The sequence below is a fragment of the Poecile atricapillus genome, chromosome Z, assembly GCF_030490865.1.
Source record: "Poecile atricapillus isolate bPoeAtr1 chromosome Z, bPoeAtr1.hap1, whole genome shotgun sequence".
Taxonomy (NCBI): domain Eukaryota; kingdom Metazoa; phylum Chordata; class Aves; order Passeriformes; family Paridae; genus Poecile; species Poecile atricapillus.
Window position 1 is genome coordinate 12,171,048 of NC_081289.1, and position 14,730 is coordinate 12,185,777.

Below are 14,730 nucleotides of genomic sequence, written 5' to 3' on the forward strand. Positions count from 1 at the left end.
CTAATCATGTCATACAATTAGTCTATTTATGGCTACAAAAAGCAAGACTTGTTCTCATTATGCAGTAAGTACTAGCTGTTTATAGATCTGACAGTTTGCTGGAAGTGATCCAAACCTATAGTGCTATTATTCCTTAGTAAAACTTAAACAGCTGTAGTCATGTAATTCAAAACCTTGGAAGGCTGCTGCAGTGCTTGCTCAACCTCAGTATACCATGAATGCAGGATGCTGCCAGTCATATAAAGGATCCTCTGCTTCACATTATGAAAGAAAGACGTGAACTACAAACCTGAATGCAACCTGGAATTTCCAGACAGATGATCTTGTGACAGCCTTTTCAAGAGTCCAGGTATGGTAAACCTTTGTCTGTGAATTTTCTGCAGTGAGCTAAACTCATTTACTGTAAACTGGGGAAGCTTTGAAAAAAAGACCATGAAAAACAACAGAGCAATTTGTTACAAGGGCATGATACAGAATCAAAAGGACATAAAATGCCGTAATTAAAGTTTTCTGAAAATTACTGTAAAGAAAAGATGTTCAATATGAAACAGAATTATCTACTTTGTGAAGTTTGAAAGTCCACTTCTGCTGCAGTTTTTCCTCTGCTCTTGTATTGCAAATTAGTGGGGAATAGCACTATCATGCAAGATATTTCACCATATGAAATCAGCAACATTGTAAAGTTATCTTAAGTAACTGCAAAAGCATACTTTTTTTAACTAATTGGAACTTCTTTGTGCATACTTTGCAAGTATGACTTTTCAGTGAAAGTTTGTTGGACTACTTTTGCCATTGACTTTACAAGCCATGCCTGGTGGAAATGAAAACCAGATCTGTATCAAAAGACATTAAAAGCAGAAGTGTGTAGTTTAAGCTTCTCAAGTAATATAATTGTTTAGAAGAGTACTATTAAAATAATCTGAAAAAATCAAAGACTTACAAAAATGAAGCATGTAATTTTAGGTTTTGATCAGTTCTTTTGGAAAACATTTCTTTAGACTAAAAATTAGTTAAGACAAAGCAAATTGTGTAAGTGGAAAATGTTAATCGACAGCACTCTGTAAAATCAAGTATCTGTACTCTGAAATTACTTAAATTTCCATCTGCAGATTTATATCATAGTGAAAACTATTCATTTGAATGAACTACATTTCTAACTGGAATAAATAACAATTACCACAAGCACCACAAATGAAGGCATACAGAAAATCAGAACCTAGAATTAGAACCTTCTGCTCTGTTAGACATTTAGTTGTAGTCATGCAGCTCTGCAAGTCAGCAAAAGCAGGCATTTTGAAGAAGATGGGAACTCCCACTGAGGAGCTGACTGCTTAAGGAGTGCATACTGACTTTTGGAATTGGCTTTATGCTTTCAATATAGAATGGGGGTGCTGAATAAAAATGCAAAGAGATAGGAAGTGTAAAAAGAATGCTGTTGTAAAAAAATAATAAAAAATATTAAAAAATTAAAGATAACATTATGTTTAATGAAAAAAAAACTGACAATGTGTATTAGAACCCGATATTAAAGGTATGTGTTATTTGTGGTGCCTTTTTTGAAATGGAAATGTTTAATTCATATTAAGTACAAAAGTATCCTTCTTCCTAGAAGGCCGAGCTATTTTGCATTTCAGTGTGATATCCCACAGATATCTGGGGAGGAAAATAAAACTTGGAGAAGTATACTTCCAAACATATCTGATAAAATAGATAATGAATTAAGAGACTGGGGTAAATACTCTGGTAGCTCCAAGTCTTTCTAATATCTATGTTGCTGCAAGGCTGCACAATTTAAGATACAGTTAAGCCTTTCTTACTGCATTTTGAAGACTGTGATCAAAGCCTCACAATAATTCTGAAGAGATACTGATTTCCTTTATTGGTCATATGACATTTTTAATGATCTGGGAATCTTAACACATGCCTTCTTTTTCCATTCTGGAAACGATATCTACCTTAAAACTCAAGAAGCACACGGACAACCAAAAATCCTTGTGTTTTGTTATAGCTAAATTCTGCAGGAATTCTGTATACTGGTTTTTCCAATTAATTTTGACATTTGCAATCTCAGTATCATTGTTTCAAAACAATCTGACAAACTCACTTTCTGACATTTATTCCTGATGGACAGTGATCATGTCTACAATATGTGACAGAAGTTTTCAGAGGGACAGATTTTAACTGATTATCTCTGTTGTGCAATGTGGAGGCTAAAATGCTTGTAAGGTATAGTATGAGAGAATAAAAACTGACCCCTACATTTCACTAGCTCCTTGTTCCAATAAAGGATGTCTGATACACCACAGGAAACTTCACATGCAGCATTATGAAATGCAATACTGCCACCTCTAAGCACTTTGTGTTAGTTACCCTAGTACACAGGACCTGTGCTGAGCAAATGCTTTTCAGATTGCCATATGAAATGTTCATGAAGTCTGTCTGCTAGCAAATTATTCACAGGACAGCAGCTTTTTGTACATCTCCATAGCCTCAGAAACAATGTCTCATTGCTTCATATGTTTTAGTCTAAAAATTGCCAATACAAAGAGTGTAATATTATGTTTTTAAATCAGAAGCATCATGTGTGACTGGGAAAATTTCATATTAACAAGGTACATGATAATTGCTAAACGTCTTTTGTCAGTTGAGAATTTTTTCTTTGCTATTTACATATCAAAAAAATGATGTTCCAAACTTCAGCATAAATATATGGAAATCTAAAAAGACAAAATCAGCCAACATGGAAAAAACACAAATTATAATAAAATAAATGCTCATAAGATGAGTGGTAACATTGGAGACACTGATGCAAAACTTTGCCAAAACAAATGTTGGTTATATGAGGATATGGCATTTCAGACTGAGAAAAACAAAAGTAGAAATGTATTATGCAAATGCCAAAGAAAACCTTGTTTCTGAATTTCATGGGAGTGCTGCTGAAAGACATACTTTTGTTTTCCTCATAGGAAAGAGAAACAATGTACAGGTATTCAAGTCCATATACATCTTTGTGATGGCTGCTGTTGTAAACAGCTCACCTCATTCCATCTACAGCAGCTTTTCATCCAGCAATTCTACTTGCCAGGCAGACTTTGAGTCTCTAGGGGTACCTCTGAAACAGGAATGGCAGGCTTTTGTAAGACTGCATTTTCTCTGCCTTCAGCTCACTGATCTTCCATATATCAGTTTGGGGTAACTCTTTCTTTTGAAGTTGTCACACAGAGCCTTGGCTCACACAATGCACCTATCCACAATCCTCTCTTTCAAAAATAAATTTTTAAAAACATATCTAACTTTCAAACTTCTTGCATCATCATGAGGAACTGGACATGCACAAGAAATTTCTGGACAGCATTTTCTTTTAAAAGTTTCTGTGAAACTCTGTGCAATACATAAGGGAATCTAGCATATATTTTTAGATATACTAAAAAGATAAAAGAACTGCTATCTAAATGAAGCATATAGGGCATTTATTTCATTTTGTATAGCAGACAGAATCTTACAAATCACTCAAAAAAGACTATTTCTATCATAAATGCCTCTAAATTTTCTGCAAGATTAAAACAAACACACTTTCATATTTATCTTTGATTTCACCTTGTCAGTAGTCATAGAGTTCCATTAGTACTATCTCTATACAACAGATTTAAATAGATTTAAACAGGCTGAATAATAAAAAAATATCCAAGAGTATATTAAAATTATATTTGTATCTACCAAGGGAAAAAAACCTAAGTAAGCATCTTTAAATCATCATCATAATTTCTGTACATCTCAGCTATCTTCTTTGGAAGCCTCAAAGTAGAACTGAGAGATGTGATGCTACTGTCACTATCTTAAAGTATGGTCATTTTATCATTTTAAAGGATACCTACTGAATACAGTCCTAGAGAGCACAAGGGGGTTATCACGCAATTGAAGGGTAGCACATGTTAATACACTTTGCTAAACCAAGATTATTATTAGCCAATCCTGGTATCTAAAACCATTGGTGAGTTTTCTCCATGGACTCTGGTATATTTCTCTAACCAGTAATATAATTTAATATAACATAAGTTACAGAATGCTTTCTGTTTAGTTCTACCCTCTAGGTGGAACATTAAACTTGAGTAATTATAAGGCTTCCATATTTTATTGACCTGCAGAACGGGAATTACTCATATTGTTCCATTCTTATATAATGGGAACAAATCTCCTGGTATGATAAATGCTTCATAATAAATGTCAATACAATGCAAGGGCAAAAAGTCAGTACTTGTACATGAAAATCTAATAGTTGAGCCTGTGTTTTTTTCCATTTTGTGATCACCTTTTCCCTATTTCAGTTATCAGGCAAAAGGACCATCCAGTAACTGGAATTCAATACCAACCAGCCCTAAAGAGGAAAGTTCATGCTTTTGAAATATATTCCTCCAACAAAGGACTTGAGAGAGGAGATATATCAGTAAAAATAGGTATGTAGATGGAAGATAACCATAACCTGGAAAGGAGTGAAAGCCCAGGGAGTGGTGAGAAAGCTGGGGGGAATAGTGATGAGGAAAATCTCTGAAACCTTCCATGCAAAAGCAGCACAAAGGGGTCTATCTCAAGTGTCTGAACACAAACACTTGTAGCTTGGGAACCAACCAGCAGGGACTGAAGTCCATGCACAGGTACAGTGCTGCAATTTCACTGGGACTCCAGAGATGCAGGGAGATTGCACTCCTTCTGTTGCATGTGCTATGGAAGGTTCCAGAATATTTAAGCATGACAGCCCAGAAAGGTGAGGATGGCCTGCACTCTATGCAAAATCATTCCTGAATGCATGGAGCTTTGCATTGAAATAGGTGACAAGTCAATCTAGAGCTTATTTGTAATGATTAGAAGCCAGACCTATGAGCATTACATTGTGGTAGGGATCTTCTGCAGACTGCTTGATCTGTTTGATCAAGAAGAGATGGTGGATGAAACCTTTGGGCAGCTGAAGGAAGCTTTGCTCTTGCCTATCCTGGTCACTCATGAGAGACTTTAACTTCTGCCTGCCAGAAAATATGGCTGGGCATGAACAATCCAAGAGATTTCTAAAGTATGTTGAAGACAATTTCTTGGTCCAGCTGAGTGACAAGTGGTCTAGAGAATGTGTTCTTCAACAGGTGAAGGAATGTGAACTTGAGTGAATGTCAGCTTGAATGGCTTTGGTTACTGCAGCCACGAAAATGAGAAAATGGAAAATTCAAAATCTGGACAGAATAAAATTGGACAAACTATAGAAGAAAAAACCCTGAACTTGCTAGCAGATTTTGGCTAATTTAGAGACCTCTTTAACAGGATCTCACAGTAGACAGCCCTGGAGGACAAAGGGGCCAAGGAGAACTGGTTAATCTTCAAGGACAAGCTACTCCATTACTTTTGAGCCTCAGTTTTTACAACTAAGGCTTGTCTGAAGGCTTCCCAGGTGTCTGGCTGGAGCCTGTGAGCAGTCTGTGAGAGTGAAACAATACCCATTGTAGAAGGAATTAATGTCAGGGAGCACCTGAGGAAATGGGATGAGACAGGATGCATCCAAGAGGAAGAAAGCTGTCTCTTGTCATTGAGAGGACTCGCTCATTTTTAAAGGTCATGACAGTCAGAGGAGATTCCTAATGACTGGATGATAGGAAATGTCACATCCATTCTCAGGAAATGGAAGAAGATCCAAGAAACTACAGGCCAGCCAACTCCACTTGAGTCCCTGGGAAGGTTATATAGCAAATCCTCCGTGAAGCCCTGTCCAAGCACACAAAGGATGAAAAAATGTCAGCGAACAGCCAGCATGAGTCTATCAAGGGCAAAGTATTCCTCACTAATTTGATAGTTTTCTATTATGAAATTACTAGATCTATTGATATGGGGAGAAAAGCAGCCCTTGCATCACCAACTTGACTATCCTGAAGCATTTTTGTTTGAAATTCTCAAGGGTATTTTACCTATGGTAATTTTCAAAAGCCTGTGTGTAAATATTGGTGTATCTGGGCTAGAACACTGGATGTACACTTCACTAAGAAGTGACTACAAATGATATAAAATTATTTTTTTATATACTTAACACTAGAATTAGCCTATAAATTGATGATTATATTAAGAAACATAATTTCTGGATGAAATACCAATGTTATTCTTAGATTGATTTATTATAAGAAAAATTTGCATAAAACATTTCCTTTCCTAAGGAATTATTAATTAAAGCAAAGATTGTTCTTCCATCAAGGAAGAGTAATGAAAAAACATAAAAGAAAATTAATGGAAGCAAGATAAAATTAAAATGTTAAACTGAGAAAAAAATGGACAAATACAAAATAATGATTGCATTCTTAAGCACCTTTCAAATTAAAGCTCTTAAAAATATCGAGAAATTTAGTGAGGTGTTTTTAGAACTCAAGTGGCTACTGAAGGAATAAAGGAAGTTGTAAACAATATAGGATTAAAATATATTGTTGTTGACAGCTCCAAGCTTATAATAACAACAAAACCCTCCTCCTAGACTGGTGAAGGTTTGAAGCCTGTTTATCAAAATTAATTGAGACTGAATATATCATTTTTCCCTAGTACTGCAGAAAACCAATGAGAACTTCACTGATTATCTCTGAATCTTACTAAACTCCATTTTCAAAGTACTTAAGAACACAAGTCTCTAGTTTTCATCAGGAAGATTTGTCACCCAAATAGTCACAGCACTTGAAAAAAATCTATCTTCTTGGTATAAATTAGAATTTGTAGAAAGAGTTTGTTGCTCTTATATTTAATCCCTGGCATTTACAGATATTTAAGTCTTGAAAATTTTGAAATTCACCTTAAAGACCCAAAACCTAACAACAAACTCCAAACCCAAAACAAAAACCAAAACAACAACAAAAATAAGCCAAAAAACTATCATATGAAAGGTGAACAGTTCAAATTCTCAGTGTATGACATAAATATAAGAATTCCTCATGCAGGTTCAATGTATTTGGGCCAATATCCTGAACCATGGTCACAGCAGATTACTGAGATGAAAGCACAAAACCTCAAAAATTGAGGTAAACAGCCCTGAGAAATGGCTTGAAAACAAACCCACCCTTAAGTGCAAACTAAACCTGTGAGTCTGGTGGGCACTGGATGGCTTTCCCTGGTCTGGCTGTGTATGTGTTCCAGTTGTTCAGCACACAGGAAGCTGGAAAAGACCAGCTTCTTTTCCTAGATTGAGTTCATCTTCCAAGATTAACTTAAATACAAAAAGGTTCTGCCTGATGCTGTTTTCCTGAACCCATGAGAATCTCCTAACAAGGAGATTCTCACAAGATCAGTGAGAAATTGGTCCATATAGTTTCCCACATTTAATCATAATGAAAATCAGTAGACCACAGTCAGTAAAATCTAACAAACAAACAAAAAGAGATAGAACATTAAATCTTCAAAGTATTTGTGAACTTCCTAGTTTGATGATCCAGTACATGACTGCATATTATATACAATCTTCCATGAAAATGCCCATTTCATCTGTTCTAATGTTTTACTTTTCTTCCAACACAGGGATCCCACGTACCCCAGCTGTGCCTCCTCAGATCTGTACAACACCGATTCAGACTATCCAAAAATTTCAACTGTTCCAGCTGTCACAGAAAATAACTGGGGCCAGCTGAATGTCAGGATGCAAGTAGTTACTATTATATTACTACTTCTTCTTTGTAATGCATCTGACTGTAGGAGGACAAGGAATAGGAGTTTGAGAAACAATGGAAGGGAAAACATCTTAAGGAGAGCATCTAGCACTGTTAAGCGCAATGCCCAAGGCTTAACATGTGATATTTACACTTATCTTCATGAGAAATACTTAGATTGTCAGGAAAGAAAATTGGTTTTTGTGGCACCTGATTGGCCAGAGGATATAAAGCACATGCTGCTAGCAAGAAACAGGATTCGTAAATTAAAGAATAATATGTTTTCCAAGTACAAAGTACTGAAAAGTCTGGATTTACAACAGAATGACATATCAAAAATTGAGAGTGAGGCTTTTTATGGTTTGGATAAACTTACCACACTCTTACTTCAGCATAACCAAATTAAGATTTTATCTGAGGAGATTTTTATTTATACACCCAGTCTAAACTACCTGCGTCTCTATGACAATCCCTGGCATTGCAGCTGTGAACTAGAAACTCTTGTTACAATGCTACAGGTTCCAACAAACAGGAATTTGGGAAATTATGCCAAATGTGTGCACCCAATAGAACTGAAAAATCAAAAGCTAAAGCAGATAAAAGCTGATGAGCTATGTAGTGAAAAGGACAGGCAGGATCCCAAAAACATAAAACGGGAGAAGCCTGAGCCTGTCAAACCAGAATTTGATTCCTCTTTGTGCCACATGTATGTGTTTCCCGTGACAACTCTGAACTGCAAAAGAAAAGGTTTGTATCTATTGTTATAAATGAATTAATGATTTTAATGTTATATTTATTTAATCCTTACTACGTTTATTCATACATTGTTTAGCACAAATGAACTTGGTACTAGTACTTGCTTTAAACTGAAATATAACTGAAATTTTTAACTGAAATTTAAACTGAAATTGTTGTTTTTCTCTTGTAACTACAGCAGTAAGTAGGAATTCTGCATTTTACCTCTGCTCTGCAGCCCAAATTCCACAGGTATTCCTTAGTGCTGTAATGTAAGAATCTAACAGAAAACAACAGGAATAAAACTAAGTATATTACTTAAGTTACCAGTCTGACTGTACAACTGTAAACATACTAATCTGTCAAATTACAGCTGTGCTGAAACTGTTGAACTGATACAGGATAGCACAGTGTGTCTTTTTTTCCGTCCATTGTACAAACACAAAGATAGCAATAACTTTGACAAAAGTGAGCTGTGAAGCAGGACTAGACCAGCCAGCTGTGTTTTCAATGCCCAGAGGAACCTGATTGCAAAGGAAAGTCTTTGCATCCTCACATTCGCTGCACAAGATTTCTTCTACTAAAGGAACAAATGGTATGTTTTTGTTCACGAAGAAATATCTCCTCTGTGTTCTTCCTCCCAGCACCCAGCAAACAATTCAAAGTTGAAGGGACTTCAAGAAACGTTTTTCAGACACTTGGATCCATTCCATCCCTAAATCTTTCTCAGGCCCCTAAGAGCCACAGTTAAGCCTTAAGGGTAAACCAGATGGGGTATATATCAACACAAAAATGCACATTATTTGTCCTTTATATTTCCCATATTTTATCCCATGACAAAACAAAGCAAACAATTCAGAGGAAAATCATTCTTCAATGAGAAGGATTGCTTGAAGCAGCTGACATTGTGAGACCTTTTTCACCATTTTAGCAGAACTTAGCTTGCATGTTTTGTTCAGCTGAACTACTATTTGCTTTAAGAGTAACTTTTTTATGTAAAAACATCTTTGATTTTATGTAAAAACATCAGTGTGCCCTTACTCTTGTACCCTTATGCCAGAGAAAACTCAGAAAAAGCAAAGAATTCAGTATTAGGAGATAATATCTAAATATCAATTATTTCAGTCATGGTTTATCTACTATATATGTCACAAAAATGGTCTGTGTTCTTTACTTTTTTTCACGCTGTTAATTTCTTTCTTGTCCCTCTGTCTCAATTTTCTCTTTCTTTTACCATGCAGTTACTACATATTTTTATTAATGATTTATTTTTCTTTTATTATGTTTTTAATATTCACCTATCTTACCTTTCCTTGTAGATAGGATCTTATTATAGATTATTATCTTAATTATCCTTCATAGGATCTTAATTATATCACTATTACTAGTCAGTAAACTGTAATTGAACAAAACCTAGGCATAAATAATAATCCTGATATAAGCAAAGACTGACTTTATAGTTCTCCCCACTTAGTGGTATCAAAGAGATGAGCTGCATACATAAATATACTCATAAACTTCTGGAAAAAAAAAATTACTTTTTTTCCTAAGTTTATAGAATCATTCAATGTGGTCTGATCTGCATGGGAGTTTCAAAGGAGTTTGTGGTATTTGAAGACATAATTTTTTTTTCTTTAATATTAATAATGGAGGAATAAAATTAGTTCAACTGCTACAAGAGGATACTAGAGGCCACAGGGACTCCCTCTTTCAGGTGAAGAACTAAATACATCAATCCAGAACTTCCTGCATTACTAGCATGGACACACTGACTATGTTTCAATACTTTTTTGGAAGTACTAGATGTACTGTGCATATGCTTGACAGATGGATGCAGCTATTCCATGCATATTTGGTATTCCCAAACATGGTAATCTTTGATGAAAGCATTGTACTTACTGTCTCTGTATATGAATATTGTCCAGCAGATGCACAATTTCACTGGAATTTTAATCAGAAATAGGAGAATAATGCACACAGAATCCAGGGAAAACACAAACATTTCTCTAAATCTGCATGTACAAGAATTCAGAATAGAAAAAAAAAAGCGCATCAGTTGTCAAACCAGTAAGATGACATGAAAATCTGCAATCCGTTATTCCTTTACAGTGGAGGGAATGGAATGACAAGCACTCACTCTACCACTACTATGTCTAAAGAGGTATGACAACAGGTCAGGAACTTTCAGTTAATGTCAGAAAGCCCATGAAAGAAACATCTTAAAAATACATTTCTCTATCTTCATGTTCTCTTTTTTTTTTTTTGGTAATTCATTTATATCTCATCAGACCAACGATATATCAGACCTTGTGGTACTCCAGAATGAAATACTCTATGCCCTTGATTCTGTTTTACAAACAAACATACAAACAAAACCAAAACCAAAACAAAAGGCCAAAAAAAAAAAATAAGGAAGCCAAAGCATTTTGTCTGCATTGCTGCAAAGCACTTATATTTTCAAGGACGGTTGAAAAAAACCTGCTTTCTAGTACTGCCAAACTCTTCAAGTCTCTAAATTCAAGCATTATTTGCATTCATTTGGGGATAAATAGGCCCTGAAACTTTGACATCTGCAGAAGCAGGAAGCAATCCAACCACAGCAAGCTGGAGTAGTTATAATATTTATGTATTTATAATACCAAAGCTCTGCTCATAATCAGATATAAGGCAGGAAGACTCTGTATGTTGCTTTAGTCTCAAAAATACCCAATTCATTAGACATCTCCAGAATTTCAGAATTACAGTGACCACACAGATTCTAATACAGGTCCAGAAACTACTTGCTCTCATTCAAAGACGGTCAAATAAGAGACACTGCTCATTTTCTTGTTATGACAGTGTGGGATTAGAACACTCTGAGCAAAAATAATAATCCTGGAGATTAGGTTTGTTAACATTACCCTAAGAGGGTTCAAACCACAGTCTGCACTCCTCAAGCATGGGCTCTTACTACTGGGGTACTTCTGGAGCTCTTTTGCAAGGAACACTGTAAGGATACAGACACTGATGACTGAGAGGTCCTTGGCTGCTTTGGAAATGCCAATGGTAGAAGTAGGACAGAGAAGCAGACAGAATGACACACTGCTGCCTGGGTGCATTTTTTATATAGTTACTCTGGTTTCTTTAAGCAATCAGCCTTTCACATACATTTTTTTATATTAATATAGTATCTTCACTAGAGAGGATAAAAGGGAAAGAAAACAAGAAACAATGTTAGACTGACAATACTCTGTCTGGCATGCAACTGTGATACCTAAGCAGTAAGAGTAATCTAAAACTGATACAAGTTATATCTTTTTCATTTTTTAAGATTTAAAGAAAGTTCCAGGTAACATACCTCCAGATATAGCTAAACTTGATTTGTCCAACAACAAAATTAGACAGCTACGAGCCAAGGAGTTTGAAGATGTCAGTGAACTGAAGATATTAAACCTAAATAGTAATGGAATAACATACATTGATCCTGGTAAGAATAATTTTAAATATTTATTTAAACTGATTTCTCTTTCATTAAATACTGTCTTTATCAGATACAAACTGATATCTGGTGGGAGGAAAGAAGGATTTAAAAATCTAGAAGCTGGTGCAAATTTTACATTTTGTACCTTTCAGTTCAAAGGTTTGCACTAAAATATACTCATCATGAAAATCAAGAGCAAGACATATTTCAGTTGCCCTTTCTTAATACTAAACTGACCAAGTGCAAAAAGTAATTCTGGAACCTGAAGGCTAACAGTTTTCAAATAAGAAGTTGAATGATTTTTTAAATATCTCTGCCACATCTAAGAAAACATGTCATATAAGGAGGCTACTTTTCAATTATATTCTATGGTAAAATAACAGACAAACCTAAAGGATTTAAACTCTTTCTGGTTAAAAATCCCTATATATAATTGCTTTTAAGTTATATTTTATTAGGACTCAAGTGCTCTTATTGGCAATTTACTTATAGCTTATGTGCATTTGGATTTAATTACAAAAGCAGACATAAAATGGGTGAGAGAAATAGTGAGAAAATTTATCAAGCAAAAAGGGCCTTATCTAGTACCTTATATACTGGCAATTAAACAGCATCAGAAAGTGGTAATATCAGTAAAATGGTACTTAGGAGGTTTAACATTACACAGTTGATTTATCTAAATTAAAACTTCTGCTATTAAATGAAACAGTATCCTTGCAAAAAGTATGATCTGCTCTCTGAAATGTAATTCACAAGCATTATTATGAAGCTCCATGTTTACTCCATTCCAGATCTTAAAACATTAATTTGAAGGTTCTATACATGCACACAAATACTTATATATTGTAAAATATATATAATATATATATATAAGTATTATATAATACTTATAAACCTCTGGCCCCACACATTGTCTAATAATAAGTTTCCATATACCTACTTCTGTATCATGACAATCACAGTAGGATTCAATGAGCAAATCAGGCATTCATCCACCTCCACTATCTCTATTCTACACGCAGGCAGACTCATTAGGTGTTTTAAAGCTCTACCAGCAGTGCAACTCCCCTAGTATTTCTCACTTCTGAAGGCATGTGCCATATTTTAAAGTTCAGTGTTTGAGAAATGCTTTTGTAGCCTTAAACCAAAAGAACCCCCAAACCCACCAGTAACTGTAAAATTATAAAAATGTTTTTCCCGTTCTAGATATGCATATTTTTCCTGTCACAGATATGAATGTTTTTTTTCCAAAGTTAATTTTATAAGGTACTAATAATTATTTTTCTATTTTTTAGCTGCTTTTTCAGGCCTCAATAACTTAGAGGAACTGGATCTATCAAACAACAGCTTGCAGAATTTTGAATATGGAGTACTGGAAGATCTTTACTTTCTGAAAATACTGTGGCTGAGAGACAATCCTTGGAGATGCGATTACAACATACATTATCTTTTCTACTGGCTGAAGCATCACTACAATGTTCACTACAATGGCCTAGAATGCAAAATGCCTGAGGAATACAAAGGATGGTCTGTTGGAAAATATGTTCGAAGTTATTATGAGGAATGCCCAAAAGACAAGCTTCCCATTTATCCAGAAACTTTTGATCTGGACAAAGATGATGAGGAATGGGAACGACACAAAGAGCAAACAGTTCAGACAGTAAAGAAGCATGGTGTAATTGTCACCGTAATAGGCTAATAAGGGAACTCTTTCCCTTAGTAGATTTAGATATTTGATACTTTGAGAAAGGAAAACATGCTGTTTACATTTGTTCTAAATATTCTGTTGGTTTATAGGACTATCTGCCTACAAAGATGTCTGTTTATTGCAGATACTAACTACAGAATGACATTAGTTGGACAGCATCCTTCATCTAGCAGTTGTTTTTGACAATTTGTTCTGGACACTCCTGTGAAATATTTTGGCAAATGTTTGAAACTATACAGTAAAAATCGAGAGACACAAATGTATATAATGTGGTGGGGAGGAGCTGTCTTATGTATGAACACAGTTTATGTGTTCACACAGAAATAGCTGCAGGATTGTGATCAAGACACATTTTTCTTGAATGTATTGATGGTTCTTTGTATCTATCAGTTTCCTGAAATATTCCCAGAAAACATTTCTAAGATTTTTATATTGACTTCCTGTTGTTTTATTGCAGACTAAAAAAACAAACTTAAGACTAACCTTAAATACAATTCTAGACAAAGAGAAATGGCAGTTGTTATACTAATTAGGATTTAAACACAGAAGGTGGGTTCCACTTGCTGATTTACCCGTGTTCCTCCTCCATCTTGAATGAATAACTCAGCCTCTGCCTCTTCCATACCTGAGCTGCCTTAAAAGAATTATTAGTCAAGACATGGTTGATTTCCAAGATCCAGCTCCACATGCTCATAACTGCCTTGTTTGTTTTTTGAGGTAGGCAGAGATGAAATCTTTCTAGGAAGAATTTTATGTTGTTGTATCAGTTTGACACAGATTACATGCCATCACTTCTAGGTGACGAGGATCTCATGAAGGATGCTGTAGTCTGCATCCACCACATCAGTGCCCACCTGAACTGAAGGTAAGTATTCTTTTGGGAGCTCAGAAGTGTGAGACATTCTCTAAATTCACTCTTCTCTCAGCTCATTACTAAAATGCATGTTACAGCACCTCCTTGTCAAGCAACTATCTATGTGAATATGCATTGATTAAAACCTGTGATGATTCTAATACTGCAGTAATAGCAGTATAAATGCCTCAGCTAAATAGATTATATCTCTAAAAATAAAATTTCTTGCTACATAATATACTTAGATCACTAAGAAATGTGTAAGTGCAGAGTAGAAATTCAGGGCCAAACTTTATATTTCTCTTGACTATCATGGAAG

The 14,730-nt window shown here is 35.1% G+C and overlaps 1 protein-coding gene across 1 annotated transcript; it reads left to right on the top strand.

Annotated features, from left to right (window-relative positions):
- Positions 1 to 226: 226 nt before the first annotated feature.
- LOC131573213 (leucine-rich repeat-containing protein 17-like) lies at positions 227 to 14,069 on the top strand. Its single transcript, XM_058826942.1, has 5 exons — positions 227 to 349; positions 4,326 to 4,454; positions 7,528 to 8,402; positions 11,701 to 11,856; positions 13,146 to 14,069. Exons 3-5 carry the CDS (start codon positions 7,646 to 7,648, stop codon positions 13,547 to 13,549), a joined length of 1,317 nt encoding a protein of 438 aa, XP_058682925.1. The 5' UTR covers positions 227 to 349; positions 4,326 to 4,454; positions 7,528 to 7,645; the 3' UTR covers positions 13,550 to 14,069.
- Positions 14,070 to 14,730: the final 661 nt, after the last annotated feature.